At 40.4% G+C, this 19,239-nt stretch overlaps 1 protein-coding gene across 4 annotated transcripts in view; it reads right to left on the bottom strand.

Annotated features, from left to right (window-relative positions):
• The window catches only part of VPS41 (VPS41 subunit of HOPS complex), a 206,826-nt gene extending 190,953 nt beyond the window's left edge, over positions 1–15,873 (bottom strand). For 3 of the 4 annotated variants that reach the window (XM_064366755.1, XM_064366757.1, XM_012473695.2), the window contains exons 1-2: positions 15,831–15,873; positions 4,254–4,292 (exon numbers count right to left, since the gene is read on the bottom strand). In XM_064366755.1, coding sequence (XP_064222825.1) covers positions 4,254–4,292; positions 15,831–15,851 — 60 coding nt within the window. In that variant the 5' untranslated portion in view covers positions 15,852–15,873. Of the gene's footprint in view, positions 1–4,253; positions 4,293–6,902; positions 6,950–15,830 lie in introns of those variants that run through there. The other variant, XM_064366756.1, reaches the window with a different exon arrangement.
• Between the last annotated feature and the right edge of the window lie 3,366 nt (positions 15,874–19,239).

Here is a 19,239-nt window from a genome sequence, read left to right as displayed (position 1 = left end):
CAAAATATGCTAAAATTCTTAAAGTTTTAAATAGTGATATATACACCACTTTCCATTACATTAATAATACTAACTCAACAATTTCATTTGGATGTAGTTTTCAAGATTAATGAAAAATATTTGGCCAGTTTTAGGTAGACAATATTCTTTTCCCAAACATATATTAAAATAAGACCCTCAGATAAACTTAAAAGTCTTCCTGATATAAAAAGCACAGTTTACATGAAATGCAACATTTCATAAAATGGTATCTGAATTGTCATATGGTTGAAAATACTACACAGTATTCTTTATGGAAATGGAAATTATCCTAGTACTTGAATAAGGAAAAGGTAGAAATATTATATAAGGAAAATACCTGTCCTTCAAAAAAAGTTTAACAGTTACAAAACATAATGAGAAGAGATGATAGAGAACAAAGAGAAAGGGATGAAGGAGGATTCTCTGGGAGACTAAGTGGTGTCTCAAAATACTGCTCCTGCAACTGGAAAGTGATTCAAACTGAGTAAAAAAAACCCAAAAGTCTCCAAAGTCTCAACTGCAAACAGGCTTACTACACTGATAAGGCTTAAACCTGGTCTATCAACATCCTGACTACTTTGCTGGTCCATAAACTCAGTAGAATCAGTAATATCTAAGAGAGTAACTGCTTTCATAGTGGCAACGGTGGGGAGGTTGGGAGATAATCTCCCCCAAGCCCTCAAGTTGAAGCACCAAGCTGGAAAATGAGCCACTATGACAATATCTAAAATAAGAACTGCAGGTCACTAATATTTACCAAGTGCTTCCCATGTGCTTGGCTCTGTATAAGATGCTTTATGAACATTAATTATATCTCATCTTCACAGCAACCATACAAGGCAAGCAATAAGCCCCATTTTTCACACAAGGAAAATGAAGAATACAGGAGGTAGGTGCTATGTCCAGGTCACACAAAAAGCACAAAGTATGGCCAAGATACAAATGAACATCCACCTCCAGCCCTTTAGCACTATCCCAAGCAGAAGGCACTGGAGACTAGACAGCAAGACAACAGAAAGAGTCCAGAGTTGGAACCTCTTTCTCCCACTCATCAGCTGTAGGACATTAGCCAATCAGGCCACATTTGGGTCTCACTTTCCTCAACCTTAAAAGAACTACATTTTCCTTCCATTTCTCTCCTCAGTTTGGCCAACTCTCATTCTCTAACTTCCTAGTTTTTTTGTCCATTTTTAACATAGTTTTAAAATTTCTGATTTAAGGTACTTTATTGTGGCCAGACACGGTGGCTCACGCCTGTAATCCCAGCATGTTGGGAGGCCAAGGCAGGCAGATCACTTGAGGCCAGTAGTTTGACAACAGCCTGGCCAACATGGCAAATCCTGTCTCTATTAAAAATACAAAAGTGGGCAGGGAATGCTGGTGCACACCTGTAATCCCAGCTACTCAAGAGGCTGAAGCATGAGAATCACTTGAACCTGGGACGTGGAGGTTGCAGTGAGCCAAGATCGTACCACTGCACAGCAGCCTGGTGAAGAAGTGAGACTTTGTCTCAAAAAAAAAAACGCATTAAGGTCGTTTATTGCATCTGCAAATGCTTGCATACAGATATTCAACTTATGATGGAGTGTTATGTTATTGTTTTCTGCTGCTGAAAACTCTGATTCTGACTTTCTAAATTCTTCCTATAGTAGCTTTTTATGGATATTACTTGTCATTTCAATTCATTTTTAAATATCTTGGATTTTCCCAGATAGCAATAATAGATGCTACTAGGGAAGAAGAGGTGAGGCATCTGTGTGGTTTACCAGGTTTCTGCATTGTCTTTTCTAAGTGGTATCTTTTTTGGTGAGTAGATAAGTCTCCTGTTCCGATGATGTTCTTTGTTTCTGGGCACCCTTAATTTCCTCTGCTTTGTCCTTTTCCTTCACTGCCAAGCCTCTGAGGGATGCCTCCCCCATCTCTCCCAAAAGTAGCACCATCCAACTCTATCACCTAAAGCCCCACATACTTTCAAGCTCTTTTCTTTAAATTCTCGAAATCCACCAAGTCTCACATCTGTTCTCGTATTTCCCCACTAAGGATGGGGGCCCCCTTTTCACTAAAGAGGAGTTTTATCTGCTTTCTGCCTCAGCTGGGTCTCAGCTATACTCTCTTCATTTCTACCCAGTCTCCATCTGACTCTCAGCTCCAGTGTCAACTCCAGAGCCGATTCTGCTGGCTTTGGATGTTTATTTCCCCATTTGCATTGAAGTTTGTATTACTCCCCGTTTGCTAATTATACTGGAGGCCTGGGTTGTGTGTGCTTTTATTTGCTTTCTTGTTGAGCTGTTTTGTATCTGGGGCATGTGTGGAAAGATTTAGATTTAAGTGGCTGCCAACACCTTCCTCACCTGTAAAACGAAATTCCTGGGCAGAGTTCCAACACTATATGATTCTGTATCAATGATTCTGAGAACACTGGAATCTCAGTTAACTATAGATTTCCAAAAATAAGGAAACGTAAAATGCTTTTCAATACTTTATGAGAAATTAACAAATATATCCTATCTATAGGCAAACTCAGAAATGCCTTACCAGGAGTCCCACAGTAATGGAAGTCTTATTAGTGAAAATGTTAGAAACCATTAATTACACAATGACATAATATATAACAGGCTTGTCCAACCTGTGGCCCATGGGCCACATGTGGCCTAGGATAGCTTTAAATGTGGCCCAACATAAATTCATAAACTTCCTTAAAACATTATGTGATTTTTTGTTGCAATTTTTTTTAGCTCATCAGCTATTGTTAGTGTATTTTATGTGTGGCCCAAGACAATTCTTCTTCTTTCAATGTGATCCAGGGAAGCCAAAAGATTGGACACCCCTGATACATAAGCTGTTCTCTACAGAAATATGCATAAGCCCAACTTTTCCCTGGAAAAGCAACAAAATTCACATAAGCTTATGCAATATCAACCCAAATGTAATAGATTATTATGGCTAGAGTCATATCAGTGGGTATTTCCAGCAGGTTATCACAGATACATTTTCATTCCTGAGTGAAATGAAATATTAAAAGGAAAAATGTACTTCTTCTTATGAGTCCATCTATAAAATTGGTAAGCCACTTAATTTATGTTATGCTTGACCCAGCACTTCGGGAGGCCAAGGCAGGCGGATCACCTGAGGCCAAGAGTGTGAGAACAGCCTCGCCAACATGGTGAAACCCTGTCTTTACTAAAAATACCAAAATTAGCTTGGTGTGGTGGCAGGCACCTGTTATCCCAGCTACCTGGGAGCCTGAGGCTGGAGAATTGCTTGAATCCAGGAGGTGGAGGTTGCAGTGAGTTGAGATTGTGCCGTTGCACTCTAGCCTGGGCTACAAGAGTGAAACACTGTCTCATTAAAAAAAAAAAAAAAAATTCATATTATCTTTAAACATTTCTTATGCAAACTTGAAAATAAAATTTTTAAAAAGTCCTTCCTTATATATTATTCTCCTTAAGAAACTATCACAACACCTAACAACTTTTAAGGTAGTTTCCAAGAAAGAAACTCCAATTTAAATGATTTCAAAAATTACACCAATAAACATGTCACATTCATTAAAAGAACAAATAAAGAATATACATCATAAAACCTACAGTGACTGTTTAAAAAGCAAGCAAGGAGGATGTTAAAGTGTTGAGATAAATTTCTAAAACTGTATTAATATTCCAACTGCCAATAGGTTTCAAGTTAAAATATTGTTCCAGATGAAAAGTTTTTGTTCCTTTTCTTATTTATTTATTTATTTATTTTGAGACAGAGTCTCACTCCATCACCAGGCGCCAGGCTGGAGAGCAGCGGCGCGAACTCGGCTCATTGCAACCTCCGCCTCCTGGGTTCAAGCAATTCTCCTGCCTCAGCCTCCCAAGTAGCTGGGACTACAGGCGTGCGACACCATGCCTAGCTAATTTTTTTGTATTTTTAGTAGAGACGAGGTTTCATCATGTTGGCCAGGATGGTCTCGATCTCTTGACCTCATGATCTGCCCGCCTTGGCCTCCCAAAGTGCTGGGATTACAGGCGTGAGCCACCAAGCCCGGCCTCTTGTTTATTTTTTAAGCTAATCCATTTAATCTCTTTTAAGATAACTGGCATACTAAAAGCTCTTCCCCAGGGCTCAGTCACCTACAGCCCTGCTTTACTCCCTCAGCCCCTGGGAATGTGGCATTTAGCAAAGCAGCACAACTCAAGAGAACTAGATGGTGAGCTACAAATGCAAAGGCTCCTAAGACACCACCTTACCTCAGACTCATCTGTAGATTCTTCAAGGGACCCAGTTTCCTATAAAGCACAAAAAAGAAAATGGTCAGAAGAGATGATAAAAGAATAACAATCATTTGCAAGAAGAAAGAGTTCTCATGTTCCTACTACCACCCATCTGGCCTTTTTGGAAGAAAATCTACAACTACACTTTACAGGACCACATGCTCAGACTTTCACATGCCTCCTGCAACTTCTCCACACCCTGGCAGGTAGATCCTGCTGCTTTCCCTCAAAGAGTTAACAGGTAAACAAATTACCCCAGGAACTTGTCATATGAGGGCCTGGAAGACTCTCTCCCTTGTTAATAATGGAAACCCATCTGGCAAAGCAGCCTCACTGATATCGGAAGGGAAGAGGAAACTGCCATCTCAAGTTACCTACAAGCCAATTTATATACTGAAACGTTCTTGTGCTATTAATTATTATGCTATTAATCTGGTTGAGTTAAAATGATTGCCTTGATAAAACAGCTTTTTAAAAAGAATCTCTTGCAGTGGTACCTATCAGACCCTGTGTAAACAAGCTGTATAATTTACATGCACTCTTTAAACCATTACCACTAAGACAAATTCTGCCATTTAACACAGTTTCCCTCTTGCTAGACAATGAATCTTGCTGCTCTGAAAGAAACAAAGCAAAAAGGGAAAAATTGACTTGATCCTGCTAATCTCTCACCTGTCCAGTGAAAGAGAGAATCTGCTGATGCCATGCATCCTCAAAGAGGTCAGCAAAATGAAGATTTACTTAACGTACTTATAGATATCAATAGCAATAAAAGGTTACAACTAATATGCTGACACTGAATGTAAGCACTTTACAACGATCCATGAGATAAACAAAGAAGAAAAAAATGAGGCAAGGACATTTTCGATATAACTAATATATTTTCAAGAAAAAAATGAACATTTTAAAGAAGATCAGATGCATATATTACTCAATAAAAGCTGGAGAGCAGGAAAAATGTGAACTAGTGTTTAAAATCATTTTAATTTCATTCATCAAAAATCAGCAAGAGCCTGACAGGTGGCAGGCATGCTCCAAAGTATAGCCTTGTGGACAACACAGTCCTTGCCCTCAAAGGCCATGGGTAAAATGAGGATAAATGTTCCTTGTAATTAAGAATTTTATTATACTTGTATCATTAACCACAATATTAGAATCTCCTCTATGTCTCAATGCACGCTGCTTAGCTTAATGTCAATCTGTGTCTTAGAAAGTTCTTATTCATTTGAAGCTCCAATAATCCACAGTAATATTTTTGTTCTTAGCACTACATTAAAAAAAAAAAAAAAAACAATTATTCCACTACCTGATAGCTGTCCAGAGAGTTAGTGACACATTATCATGTTCCATCTTCTAAAATGCTTCTCTTCTGCACTCACCATCACAGTTCCTGGTTTTAGTTCCCTTACTGTACTGATGCTTCTCTTGTGGACATGGTCCACTTTAACATTAACAGTCACTATTGTGACTTCTTTACAAAACATCTATTATAAACTGCTCATTATGTTACATTCGCCACCTGCATTATAAACTTTCCTAACACCTCTGAGGTCAGAAGAGTGAGGCTTAGAGGTTAAGTTTAATGACTTCTGACATCTCTACCATCTCTGTGAGTCACTGAATATTATGTTATTAACATTAGCAAAACAAGGGTTTGATAACTATGCCAATAAATCACACCTGGGTTCCTATTTCCTGGATGTAGAATTCTAAAAAGACACTTGAGTAATCTTTTCAGAAAAATTACATTAAACCCAAGGAAAATTTTTTTTCTCATATAGAATCCACTCAGCTCATGCCTATAATCCCAGCACTTTGGGAAGCCCAGGTGGGATGATCACTTGAGCCCAGGAGTTTGAGATCACCCTGGGCAACATAGTGAAACCTCATCTCTAGAAAACATAAAAAGAAAATTAGCTAGGTGTGGTGGTGTGTGCCTATAGTCCCAGCTACTTGGGAGGATCACTTCAACCTGGGAGGATCGATCGCTTGAGCCCAGTAGGTCAAGGCTGCAGTGAGCTGTGATTGCATCACTGCAATACAACCTGGGCAACAGAGTGAGACCCTCTCTCAACCAAAATAAAACAAAAAAATTATCTTAAGTGAAACAACTCAGAAACCATCAAATATGCATATTCTTACTTATAAGTAGAAGCTAAATAATATGTACACGTGGACAAAGAGTATGGAGCGGCAAACAGTGGATACTGGGAAGGGTAGATGATGAGAAAATGACTTAATGGATACAATGTATACTATTCAAGTGACAGTGATGCTAAAACCCCAAAGTTCACCACTATGCAATATATTTAACAAAATTGCACCTATATCCCTTACATTTATATAAATTATAAGAGAAAAAAAAATAAGTCTCGAACCAGCAATTTCAATCCAAAAACTCAAAATCAAATTACACTTTCTCCACACCAGAAAGCATGCAGAGCCAGAATTTGACACCTTGAGGCATGCAGATCTGAGATGTGAATCTTCAGGGAAAACTGAGCCCTGAGAGTAGCTTCCTTGGCTGCTGGAATCAATGGAAACTCTGAAACTTGCCCTCAGCACCACTATGAACATCTAACACAGAGAGGTGACCTCAAAAAAGCCTTTTTCCCACAATCCTACCATAGCAATGCATGAGTGATGTCAGGAATTAGCCTGGTCTGTTATTTCTTAGCTTCATTCATTCATCAAGCCCTCTGATTAATGTGCTAGAGACAGAAAGGCAAACAAGAAGACATAAAGGAAATGTTCTCAGTAAGAAATCCAAGAAGTTAGGTTCTAAGTAAGGTTGAGAAAGGTTACAATTTGAGAAAGTCAGTAGTTTTCAAACTTTTTTTTAGCTTCATACTCTCATTTAAAGAATCTAACTTCAAATCCTGAAGATATAAGTTATAAAATTACGCTGTTTTCAAAGTGAAATAAGCAAAACACAAAAGGACAAATACTGCATGATTCCACTTATATAACACAGAAGTAAAATAGAGATTACCAAAGGAAGAGGGAGGATGTGGCTAGGAGTTATTGTTGAATGGGTACAGAGTTTTAGCTTGTGATGATGATTAAAAGTTTTAAAGAGGTTGAGTGGTTGTCTTAGCACATTTGTGTTGCTCTAAAGGAATACCTAAGGCTGGGTAATTTATAAAGAGGGTTGGGCCGGGCATGGTGGCTCATGACAGTAATCCTAGCATTTTGGGAGGCCAAGGTGGGCAGATCACGAGGTCAAGAGATTGAGACCATCCTGGCCAACACTGTGAAATCCTGTCTCTACTAAAATACAAAAATTAGCTGAGTGTGGTGGCGCGCGCCTATAGTCCCAGCTACTCGGGAGGCTGAGGCAGAATTGCTTGAACTCAGGAGGCAGAAGTTGCAGTGAACAGAGATTGCACCACTGCACTCCAGCCTGGTGCCTGGCGTCAGAGCAAGACTCTTTCTCAAAAAAAAAAAAAAAAGAAAGAAAAAGAAAAGAAAAGAAAAGAGGGTTATTTCACTCATGGTTCTGCAGTCTGTACCAGAAGCTCGGCACCAGCACTGCTTCTGATGAGGGCCTCAGGCTGTTTCTACTCATGGCAGAAGGTTGAAGGGTAGCTGGCGTATGCAGAGATCACATGCCAAGACAGGAAGTAAAAAAAGGGCAAGGGGAAGATGACAGGCTCTTTTTAACAACAAAATCTCATGGAAACTAGTAGAGCGAGAGCTCACTACCTCAAGGATGGGACCAAGCCATCATGCGGAATCTGCCCCCATGACCCAAACGCCTCCCACCTCTAATATTAGGGGGACATGAGATTTGAGGTGGACAAACATCAAAACTCTAGCAATGGTTATGGTTGAACAACAACATGAGTGGATATAATGCCACTGAATCATACACTTAAAAATAGTTAAAGTGGGGGTAGCTCACACCTATAATCCCAGCACTTTGGGAGGCTGAGGCAGGAGGACTGCTTGAGGCAAGGGAGTTTGAAACCAACCTGGGCAACACTGCAAGATCCTGTCTCTACAAAAAATGTTTTCAACTTTTTAAATGGTTAAAATGGTAATTTTATGCTATGTATATTTTACCATAATAAAAAAAGTGCTATTCCAAACAAAGCAAAAGTGATAGGCTGGAAGATACCCAGTGATACAAATGTCTAGCTAGGCCAATTCTGGGTAACAGATGGACAGCTAAACTCACAAACATTTCACTTTACCTTTCATTTGCAAACCAATCCCTTAAGCCCAATCACCTATCCAAACAGCTTTACCTAATGATGTCTGTGCCTTGACATATGGCCTCTCTAATATACTTATCACCTGCCATCAGGATTATCTTCCCAAAGCACAGATCAGATGGCCACTGCCCTCCTCAAACAACCCTCAGTAGTGTCCCAGCCTGAAGAACAGCTTTCAGATTCCCCAGCAAAGTAGTCAAAGTCCTTCCCAGTCTGGCCCCCAACAGATCTTTAGCCTCACTCCCCACTCTCTCCACAAACCTATGACCCTCCAGCCATACTGCAGAACCCCTAGTCAAGATATTGCTTATATCTCTATGCCACAAGTGGCAAATCAGTGGCCGGGGGTCTGGATATGGCCTGCAGGTGTTTTGTTTGGCCTGGGTGGTGTTTTTTAAAAAGCTTCCATATAAAAACCTATACTCCTGACTATATGTCTACATAGGATCCACACTTCCACATAACAGCAGTTGTAGCTGAGTGGTTACACCCATGACAGAACAATGCACTCCACCACCACCCCACCACTCCCAGTTTTCAAAACCAAGGCACTCCTGCTCATGTGCACTGACACCCCCCTGCCTGAATTTGTGCTGCTTGCTCTGCACTTTCCTCATGCCATTCCCTCCACTTAGAAGTCCCTGGCTCCACTCTGCACTCATCCTGATGGAACGCTCTACAGGCTCAGCGGACCCCTTGGGGATACCCCAGGGAGGGGTTGCCAGGCACTCAGCCTGAGGACCTTCACTCTCGCTTCAACATCAGAGCTTGGTTTTTATGTTTCTTCCCATACCCCTCAACTAGAACCTTATATTAACTGCTTTGTCCTACTAGTACTCATTTTAAACATGCTGTGGATAAACCCAAAGGCTATGCCCTCTTTGTCTCCCAGTATCCTATTGGAAGGACATGTTGCTAGTGATGATGATGAGATAAGCCGCCAATCTAAAACAATATTCTACCTCCTGTATATATTGCCCTTCCACTTAGGAGCAATACCAAGCATATTTTCTCTGGACTCATGTCTGAATTATCAGCTTAAGAACTTAGGACAGTTACAGAAAGGGAACTGCAGGAAGGTAGCAGCAAACAAGGATGCAGCAATTCCAACAATTCCTTGGGCTCCTAGAAGACTTCTCTAACATAGGCTTTCAATCAACCCCCACCCCTAATCCTCCCATCAGCACAGAACCCTGTGACAGTGGCCTGGGAGAAGGCTTGGCACAGCTGGCCTCAGAGATCAGGAGGGGTGATGAGGAAGACTGTCAGTCCAGGAGAGAGAGGATCCAGGACCTGCCTGGGTTGTGAAGTCCTCAGAATTGTAAGGGCCCACATACTGTTGGGAAAGAAAAACAGAATTTGGGGGAGAAATGGTAGGCTAGGGTCTGGGGAAGGCCACTCCAAGCTTTGTGGGAAGGCTGACCTGGCTCTGTGTTGCAGGAAAAAACCAAGCAGACATCAGCTCCAAGAAATCATCTATCTCCATCCATGCCTGGAGGTACACATGAACACTCACTGAGATACTGCCACCTTCTCTCTCTTCCCAACAAACTGTATGCCCCAGCTGAGCATAATGAGAAAGGGAGTTGTAATAGATCCCACTGTCTGATATAGGCACAGGAAGGAGGAAATATTTTGTGTGGTATATATTTGATATTCCTGTTGTCACAGAGCTTCAATTTAAAAAAGCTCAAAGGAGTTGTGGCCAGTCTTAGACACTCAGGGCCTAGGCTGGTGAGTAGGAAAGATGAGGACTCAGGTTACCAAGCCCATTCGACCCACTGGGCTCAGCTACTGAACTCATCTTATTCTGCAAATGAAAAAAAATCTTGATGTCTGCCCCAGCGTGGAAAAAAGGACAAACTTGGTAACCCGGTGACCTGTCCCAAATCTGACTTTGCATCAGAATCATCAAAACTCAGTTTGGGGAATTAGCTAATACCCACTAATACACTCCGTCTTCACAGATTCTGATTCAGTAGGTTTAAAATAAGAGCCTGGAAGAGTGGTTTTTAACAACAACAACAAAACTGTAAGGAGGCCCAGGCATCAAGAAGAAACAAAGAGAACAGGGGACTCCACAGCCATGAATAGGAAGCAGCATGAGACACAGAAGCCCCTGACCTGATGAGTGTCCTGTCCCCAAGGTGTTAACGTGGGTGCCACGGGGGAGGCTACTAACAATCAGCTAGTGAACTGGACTCTAGCCAACCAACTCAGGTGAAGATGAGTGGAAAAACTCACAAAGCAAAAAGCAAGTCCAGCAAAACTAACTTGTGACTACATTTTAGTTACATGATGGGAAACAGTATGCCCTCTAAAAATCTGTCTAATCCTATACTTTTGCAACTTCTTGTTTGGGCTTTGTTTTTCCTTTAGTTAGTAGTAAAGCTGCCTTTAAAATATCTATCTTAGCCAAACTGTAAGAAAAGAGAATTGTGCATATATAAGCCAAGTCCAAGTTTCGATGATTAAACTCTGTCCTATTTATACAATCATTTCAACCTAGTCACTTTAACATACTTCATACTCACAAAAGTTTTAACATACTTCATACTCACAAAAGTTTTAGGGAGGAAAATTCCCAGTTTACAGGCAAGAAAACTGAGGCGCTCAAATTCGTGTTGATTTGATTTTTATTGTAACACAATCACATGGGGATAGACATAATGACAAACATACCATCTAATAATCCGTAAGTGATCTACAATAAGGACAGAATCCTCTAATTTCTAAAATGCAGAAGGAGAATTCAAAGTAGAAACTTTCCTACTTGGTTCAGGAATAGATGGTCCAATCATGGAAATACTTTAATGGACCAAGGTCCAGGCTGCTTGAGTAGGAAAGATCAAAGGGTACCTGGGGAGCAGGCAAGAGTAAAGAAAGTATAGAATGTAATCCACATTACATCTGAATTAATAACTTAAAAAAGATTCAAGTAAGATAAAGCAACTTCATGCAAATCCTACTAATTTACAATTTGACAATTTGGAATGCTATTTTCCCCCTAATAAATTCATTTTAACGCTTTATTAAACAACCTAGTACCTATAAAACACGAGTCCTGTGGAAGACACAGACATGAGTAAGTTCTTGTTCTTATTCTTGAGGACTCAGCAATCTGTAGGAAAGATAAGACAAATACACAAACAACCAGACTTCAAGCAGAATGTTATTCATAAGAGAGATATGGACAAATACTGTTGGGCATCTGTGATTATGAAGGTCAACTATAAATCGTTTTGAACCTAAGTAAAACTGCTGGTTAGAAGATTTCCAGGCAGAATGCAGGGTATGTTTTTTCTGTAAACTATAAAATATATATGTAGTTACTTTTGACAACTACTTTTACCATATTAGGCAAAAGCAAGGATCTCCCAATGACTTATAAAATATTTTTCATTCATATCTAAAAAGCAATTTTAGTTTTAGATCCTCTGAGCTATTTTATACTACAATAACTCAGTGCAGATGTCAGTATTTTGGTTCTTCTGAAAATTAAGGTGGGGGAGGGAGCAATCACCAAAGAAAACACCACTCAGCAAAGATAATGTGGAGAGGTTTAGTTTTGTGTTGCTAATCCTGGAGATTACTGGCATTTATGATACATGATACCAAGAAAAAAAAATTATGCCAAGTTTTCTAAAAGGTTCAATGTAGCATAATAGAACAGTTAACAACTTTATTTTCTTTTCTTCTTTTTTTTTTTTTTTTAAGATGGAGTCTCCCTCTTGTCGCCCAGGCTGGCGTGCAATGGCACAATCTCGGCTCACTGCAACCTCTACCTCCTGGGCTCAAGTGATTCTCCTGCTTCAGCCGCCCAAACAGCTGGGATTACAGGTGTCCACCACCATGCCCAGCTAATTTTTTTGTATTTTCAGTAGAGATAAGGTTTCACCATGTTGGCCAGGTTGGTCTCAAATTCCTTACCTCAGGTGATTCACCTGCCTCAGCCTCCCAAACTGGTGTGATTACAGGCATGAGCCACCACGCCCAGCCCTATTTTCTCCATTTTTACACACTTTTAGCTTAAAAAAAAAAATGGTACAATAAAGCCCTACTATCTTCATCAGACTTCAATGGATTCCAACTGCAAAATGCAAAAAAAAAAAACAGAGAAAAGCCTAGCCATTTTTAATCTTTAAAGGACAAGAGTAGGTACAATTACTCACTAGCTTTCTTTTAAAAAACAACTGAACAATTAGTGAATGTTTGTTTTTTTCAGCCATTTACAAAAGACTGCTTGGGTTTGTTTTTGTTTTGTTTTTGAAACAAGGTCAGGCCCAGCATGGTGGCTCACGCCTGTAATCCCAGCACTTTGGGAGGCCGAGGCGGGTGGATCACGAGGTCAAGAGATCGAAACCATCCTGGTCAACATGGTGAAACCCCATCTCTACTAAAAATACAAAAAATTAGCTGGGCATGGTGGCGCCTGCCTGTAATCCTAGCTACTCAGGAGTCTGAGGTAGGAGAATTGCCTGAACCCAGGAGGCGGAGGTTGCAGTGAGCCGAGATCGCGCCTTTGCACTCCAGCCTGGGTAACAAGAGCGAAACTCCGTCTCAAAAAAAAAAAAAGAAAAGAAACAGGGTCTTGCTTGCCCTATTGCCCAGGCTGGAGTGCAGTGGCACTATCATGGCTCACTGCTGTCTCAACTCCCTTGACTCAAGTGATCCTCCCACCTCAGCCCCCAAGTAGCTCTGACTACAGGTGCACACCACCATGCCCGGCTAATTTTTGTAGAGATGGGGTTTTGCTATGTTGCCCAGGCCGGTCTCGAACTCCTGGGCTGAAGCAGTCACCCCACCTCGGCCTCCCAAAGTGCTGGGATTACAGGCATGATTGTGCCTGGCCCACCAGTGGTCTTTTTAAGACAGATAGTGACACCACTGGGGAGGAGAATGCCCACTCCAATTGTATATTGGCTTTTTAAGCATTAAAGGTGGACTGATGGCTTGAGGGAAAATCATTAAAATGAAAAGGTCTAATTGTACTTTATAAAGTAAAAACATGATTTAGATTTAGGTTCTTACATATATTTGAAAAGGCAGGGTCGTCTAGTGAAAAGTCATGAGCTTTGGAGACAGAGGACTGTTGACTCACTATATTATAGATATAGGCCTGAGCAAGTTACTCAAGTTGCCTGAATTTCAATTTGCTTATCAGTAAAAATCAATCATTTAACACATATTAAGTACCAAGCAATGTTCTAGGTGTTGGACATACAGCAGTGAACAAAGCCTCGTCATGATGGAGCTTATGTTCCAAGCTCTGTGGTAAGAGATACACAGAAATATACAGAAACAAACAAACAAACAAATTTTAAAATACAGTATGTCAAACAGTGATGTGCATTATAGAGAAAAATAACGCAGGAAGGTTTCAAAGCATGGTCGGGGAAGGTCACACTGTAAAAGAACACTTGGACAAAGACATGAAGGAAATGAGGAAGCCTGTAAGTATCAGGGTTCCTCAAAAAGGAATAGCATGAGCAAAGGCCCTGAGGTAGGAACCTGCCTGGCTTTTTGAAGAATAAGCTGATGCAGAGTCACAGAAGGGGAAGAGGAAAGTAGCTGGAAAAACAAGGTCAAGAAAGGGTGGCTAAGGGCAGCTGGGTCAAGGTCCTGTGGGGCAATCGGGCTACTGTAGTGGATGTGGGCTTCTCCTCTTAATAAGCTGAGAAGCCACTGGAAGGTCTGGAATATCAGAGGTGTTTCACCCATGTATGAGAACAAACATTTACCTCACGGAATTCTTTTGGGAGGACCGAATGCAATATGGAAGGGTTTTTAAAACTAGAATATAATGTACAAATGTGAAACATTATTATATCCCTAACTTTGTATATGTCATTTTTACATCAGACAATTTTGTCAAATTTCTTCTCCACTAAACAGTGGTAAATATTTCAAAGGTTTTTTCCAAGGGAATAAAACAATGGTTTTTCTAAGAACAACCCTCACCATTTCTATATTACACTATATCTAAGAAAATACGAAAGTTTTTTGCTTTTAAATCAAACCATGAAACAAAATTTCAACATGAAATAAAGATGCACAATGTGAAAAACAATCTCATCCTTATTCAAACGAGTGATGGCAGTCATGAAATGATACGTTCTTAATGAGTGTTTTCCTTTGAACTGTTAAAATGGAAAAGGGAGGCTCTAGTGTTAGGTAAGATACTTTGTTATCTTGTTATCACAATGACCAGCCAAACCAAATTTCTACCTAGTCAAATGTCTTCATTACTGACATACATAAAACATACAGAACGAATTTTCACTATGAAGTAAAAACAAATGAAGTGTGTTGAAAATAGTAAAAATTGTCTCTTAGGATTCTAAACAGCCCATCATCAAGTCACTGTTTAGAGAAAATCACTGCAGCTGACAGCCCTGTTAACTGGTAAGGAAAAACAGTATCCTACTGAAATAACATTGGAAATGGAAATTTTACCTCCCCTAAGTTCTAGCCTCTTTTTCGGTCTGCTTTTCTTGTCTTTTTTACTTTGTCATTTCATATAATGTGTGATTACCACTATTGCTATATGAAAATAATTCATATTCCCATCACTCATTTCTACCCTAAACTCCAGTGCCACATTGCCAGTTGTTGACTGGATACAGCCAGCTCATGACCTGTCAAATAACAAATAATCCCATTTAACATTTATGGAGTCCAACAGTTCTAAGCACCCTAACTTTGTGTATAAACTCTATCTTAAACCACCCTCTGAGGATGGCCCGATTATTATCCCCATCTTAACAATGGAAAGTTAAATAAGTGGTTCAAAGTAACACATTCAGTAAGAAAAGGAACCAGCACTTGGACCCTAGGCATTTTTGCTCCAGAACCGATGCATTTAATCCCTGCTGCACCGCAACTGTGTTTCAGTTCTGTACCTAAATCCAACAGACACAAAACAAGACTCATCGTCTCCTCTCTCCTAGTTCTTACTGTCCTACTTCAAGTGGAAGGCAACTTAAATTTCAATCACCTGGCCTCTCTTCCGCCTCTCACAGGTAGCCAGTCCCTGGGGTAGCCTGGCCTTCTTGCCAAAATTTCACTGGGCAAAGGCCACAGGAATAGGGGCCCAAGGAAAGGTCGCCTCCCGAACGCGGGGGTGTGTCGGTACGCTTTCCCCAGGTGCCCTCCCCGGGCAGGCATCGTCTCTGCTCTCGGAAAGGAACTTTCGCCCTCCCACCCCGCCCTGCCGCGGGCCCGCTTGCCCTCTTATAGCAGCTCCGCACCTCCACCCACTCCACTCCACCCTCCCCAAACAGCCCACCCTGGTCTCCACATCCCTGTGCCCTCAACTAGCAGTTGCACTCTTTACCTGCTCCTCTGCTTCCGCCATGGCGCGACCGGAGAGTCACATGACAGACCCGGAAATGGGAGGAAACCAGACACTGGGCCCTAGGCCTTCTGGGAAATGTAGTTTTAGCTTCATCTGAGCCTGGAAATCTCCTAGTGTACGGACTTACTGGGGCTCATTTCTGCTGCCAATTCTCCGAGCTCAATGGAGTTCTGCTTTGAAGAATCTGAACATAACCATTACTAATACTATAGCTTATTTTACTGTTCTTGTTTCTGTGGTTATTCTAGTATTTATTAAGCGCTTACTATATCGCACCCTCGGTTTATAGCTTTGCATAAATTATCTCATTTAATCCTCACAGCAATCCCTACTATCATTCCCATTTATAGGGGAGAATACCGTAGCTCAGAGGTCGTGTATCTAGTAAGGGGCAGAACTGGTAACAGAATTCAGCCTTCTCTGATGTCAAAGGCTCTGTGATTACCAAATGCTGCTTACTCTAAAAGTGTTCGTGCCTTTTTTTTTTTTTTTAACCTTTTTAAGTATATTCAGTGAATATAAAGCAGTCTTTGCAGTGGAGAGCCAGAGAACAATTTATAAGCCAACAAATAATATTATTATTTTTGCTTGCTACTTTAAATTGTCTTCTTCTGTCATGTGAACATTGATTTAAAAAAAAAATCTCAGTTGTTTAATAAATTAATTGTTAAACCTTTGTTGAGGATATCCAACAGGTAACTGTTCAAGTCAAGACACAATATAAAGTTGTCCTTGCCAAAATCTGCACAACCACTGTATTACTTCCAGCCTTCAGATTGACTGATCCTCTCTCCATGTTTCTGAACATTATGAATTCTGTTTCTTAATCCTCAGGAATCTGTAGCATCTTGTTCAAAGACAGGCATTTTAAAATTCCCATTCACCGGAGTAGCTGGTGACCAGCAGAGGGCATCGCAAATGGCAGCATGTGGTGGTTGCCTCAGTGCCTTTTTTGACTCCCTGTGCCTCAGTGGCCCAGAAGCCAAGGTCACATAATCTCTGAGACACGTGTGTTCTCTCTGGGGCCTAAACAGCCTTACCTCCAGAGTCAGCCACTAGTGGCAGAGACTCAAAGACAGACACAAGAGTAGGAAGGTGGAAAAAGGGAAGGCTTCAGGTAGGCCCTGGTTGGAGGCTGTTGGCATGAGAAAGCTGCAGGTGGGCTAACTAGAAGTGGGGCAACCTACATGATTGGTTAGGGGTGGATATTGGGTTTTCTCGGGTTTATCCTATTTGGGGTGGGGATAAAAATTAAGGAAGTTGTCAACTATCAATAAAGTACTGGTCATTTTAGGCTGATTGTTTCAGAGGTTATAGTTAAGTTTCCTAGATTGTTACTAGAGATGGCATTTTGACTGTCAGGCTAGATTGCTGGGTTGTCTATTGTAGACAATGGCTTGGTTTCCTGGGCAAGTTACCGCAGGTTGCTTCAGACTCTGGGTCAGGACTCTATTTTAGTATACGGTCTGGCCATTGTCTCTTTATGTATTCAATCTCTCACAATTTATTTTCCCATGAGCTACATATGAGAGCTCTAAACCCTCCTACCATCAAACATTACATATTATCATTTTTTACACATTTTGTCAATTTAGCTGAGGAAGTAGTATTAATATTTTAATTTTTGTTTTAACTTGTATTTCTTTAATTTATAATGAGTTGATGTTTTTCATAAGTTTACTGGCCATTTTCAACTTTCTTCTGTCCTTTCTACTCTTGCTCTTTACCCATCTTTCATGGGAAAGTTGATCTTTTTCCTGTTTGGCTTGTAAAAGAAATGTTCAGTAGATATTTGGTTATTTGGTTTTGAAGCTAAGAGGAGTCTGGTGCTGAAGATAAATAATATGAGGTTTTCAGCATATATTAAGTTGGTGCAAAAGTAATTGCGGTTTTTGCCATTACTTTTCATTGATATTTGAGGTATAGTATTGTATAGTATTACAACCTAAGACAGAATCTTAGAAAATACATGGATTTGAGGGGACATTGAAGGGATAGAGTTTAGACTCACTGTGGTGGTTCTCTTGCTAGATTCTTGTGAAATTAGTGTGCCTTGATTTGCACCAAGGGATTTTATTGGTAAAATCAAATAGTCACTTTATTTTCCCAATTCACAGAAAGAAATCAATTGATTAATAGGTAAAATATTTTATTTAGGTTTTCACATGTGCTTTCTTGAAATCTTTGATTTTTTGCTGTTACTTAGCTATAACAAGGACTGAGACATAAAAATACATAGAAATAGTAAATAAATCCCAACAATAAAATCAAGCTTGCTTTGACAACTCCTTACTTTTAAACATGTACCAGGCATCTAGCACAGTGTCTGGTGCATAATAGGATCACTATAATTATTTGTTGACTGAATCAATTAATTAATTGAACATCTTTCCATTCACGGTGTTTTCTCAAGAACTAGACTATTTGGTGCCCTGCCACCTGAGTACGTTTCAGATATGTTCTATGAGAAAATAAAAAGACATCGAAGATTTAGAGCAATTAATGACACAAAAAAAGGGGTATCTGGGAAGTTTAAGTGAGCCGTTGTGTGAGAGTTGGAAGGTGGGAGTGATCAAATCAGTTGGAAAGATCAGATGTGACTTCAAGGAGCACATCCAGTGGTCCTTAAAGGCTAGGTAAGAGGCTGATGGTAAGAGGAAAGGGAGAAATATTCCATGTAAAGGGAACAGTATAAGAAGAGACATAAAGATGTGGAATAGCATTCAAAGAGTCAGATAAAAGACCAATTAAGTAGAATGGTGCTAGAGTCTGTTTATATAAATTTGTGTATAATTCCACTGGCAGTTGTAGCAGAGACCACTAAATGCCTGCCTAATATCCATTCACTTCTACTTTATTAGTAAAAGAACTCCTAAAATATTAGGGACAGCAATGTGTTTAAATAAAAGATATTTCCAGGTCTCCATCACAGTTTGGTATGGCTACATGATTAAGTTCTGGTCAATGATATACAAGTGGAAATGTTATACGTGCTTTTCAGGGAAGTCTCTTAAAAGGGAACAGACAGCTGGGGATATCCCTTTTACCCTTTCTGCTATTAGATTCTCCAACTACCATATAGGTCCCTTAAGTGACCTTGAGGATGAAAACCAAATTCTAAGGATGAAACAGAAAGATAGGAGAAGCCTGGATCCCTGATGATTGAAGCTACCATGCCACTCTAAACTGCCTGCCTCCAAACTAATGTTTTTTGAAGCAGAGTTTTACTCCTGTTGCCTCGGCTGGAGTCCAATGGCACCATCTTGGCTCACTACAACCTCCACCTACCGGCTCAAGTGATTCTTCTACCTCAGCCTCCCAGGTAGCAGGGATTACAGGCATGTGTCATCGCACCCGGCTAATTTTTGTATTTTTAGTAGAGATGGGG

This window comes from Aotus nancymaae, unplaced genomic scaffold (genome assembly GCF_030222135.1).
Source record: "Aotus nancymaae isolate 86718 unplaced genomic scaffold, 86718_ANA_hifiasm-v0.15.2.pri h1tg000065l, whole genome shotgun sequence".
NCBI classification, from domain to species: Eukaryota; Metazoa; Chordata; class Mammalia; order Primates; family Aotidae; genus Aotus; species Aotus nancymaae.
This window is presented reverse-complemented; position numbering and strand designations above follow the sequence as displayed.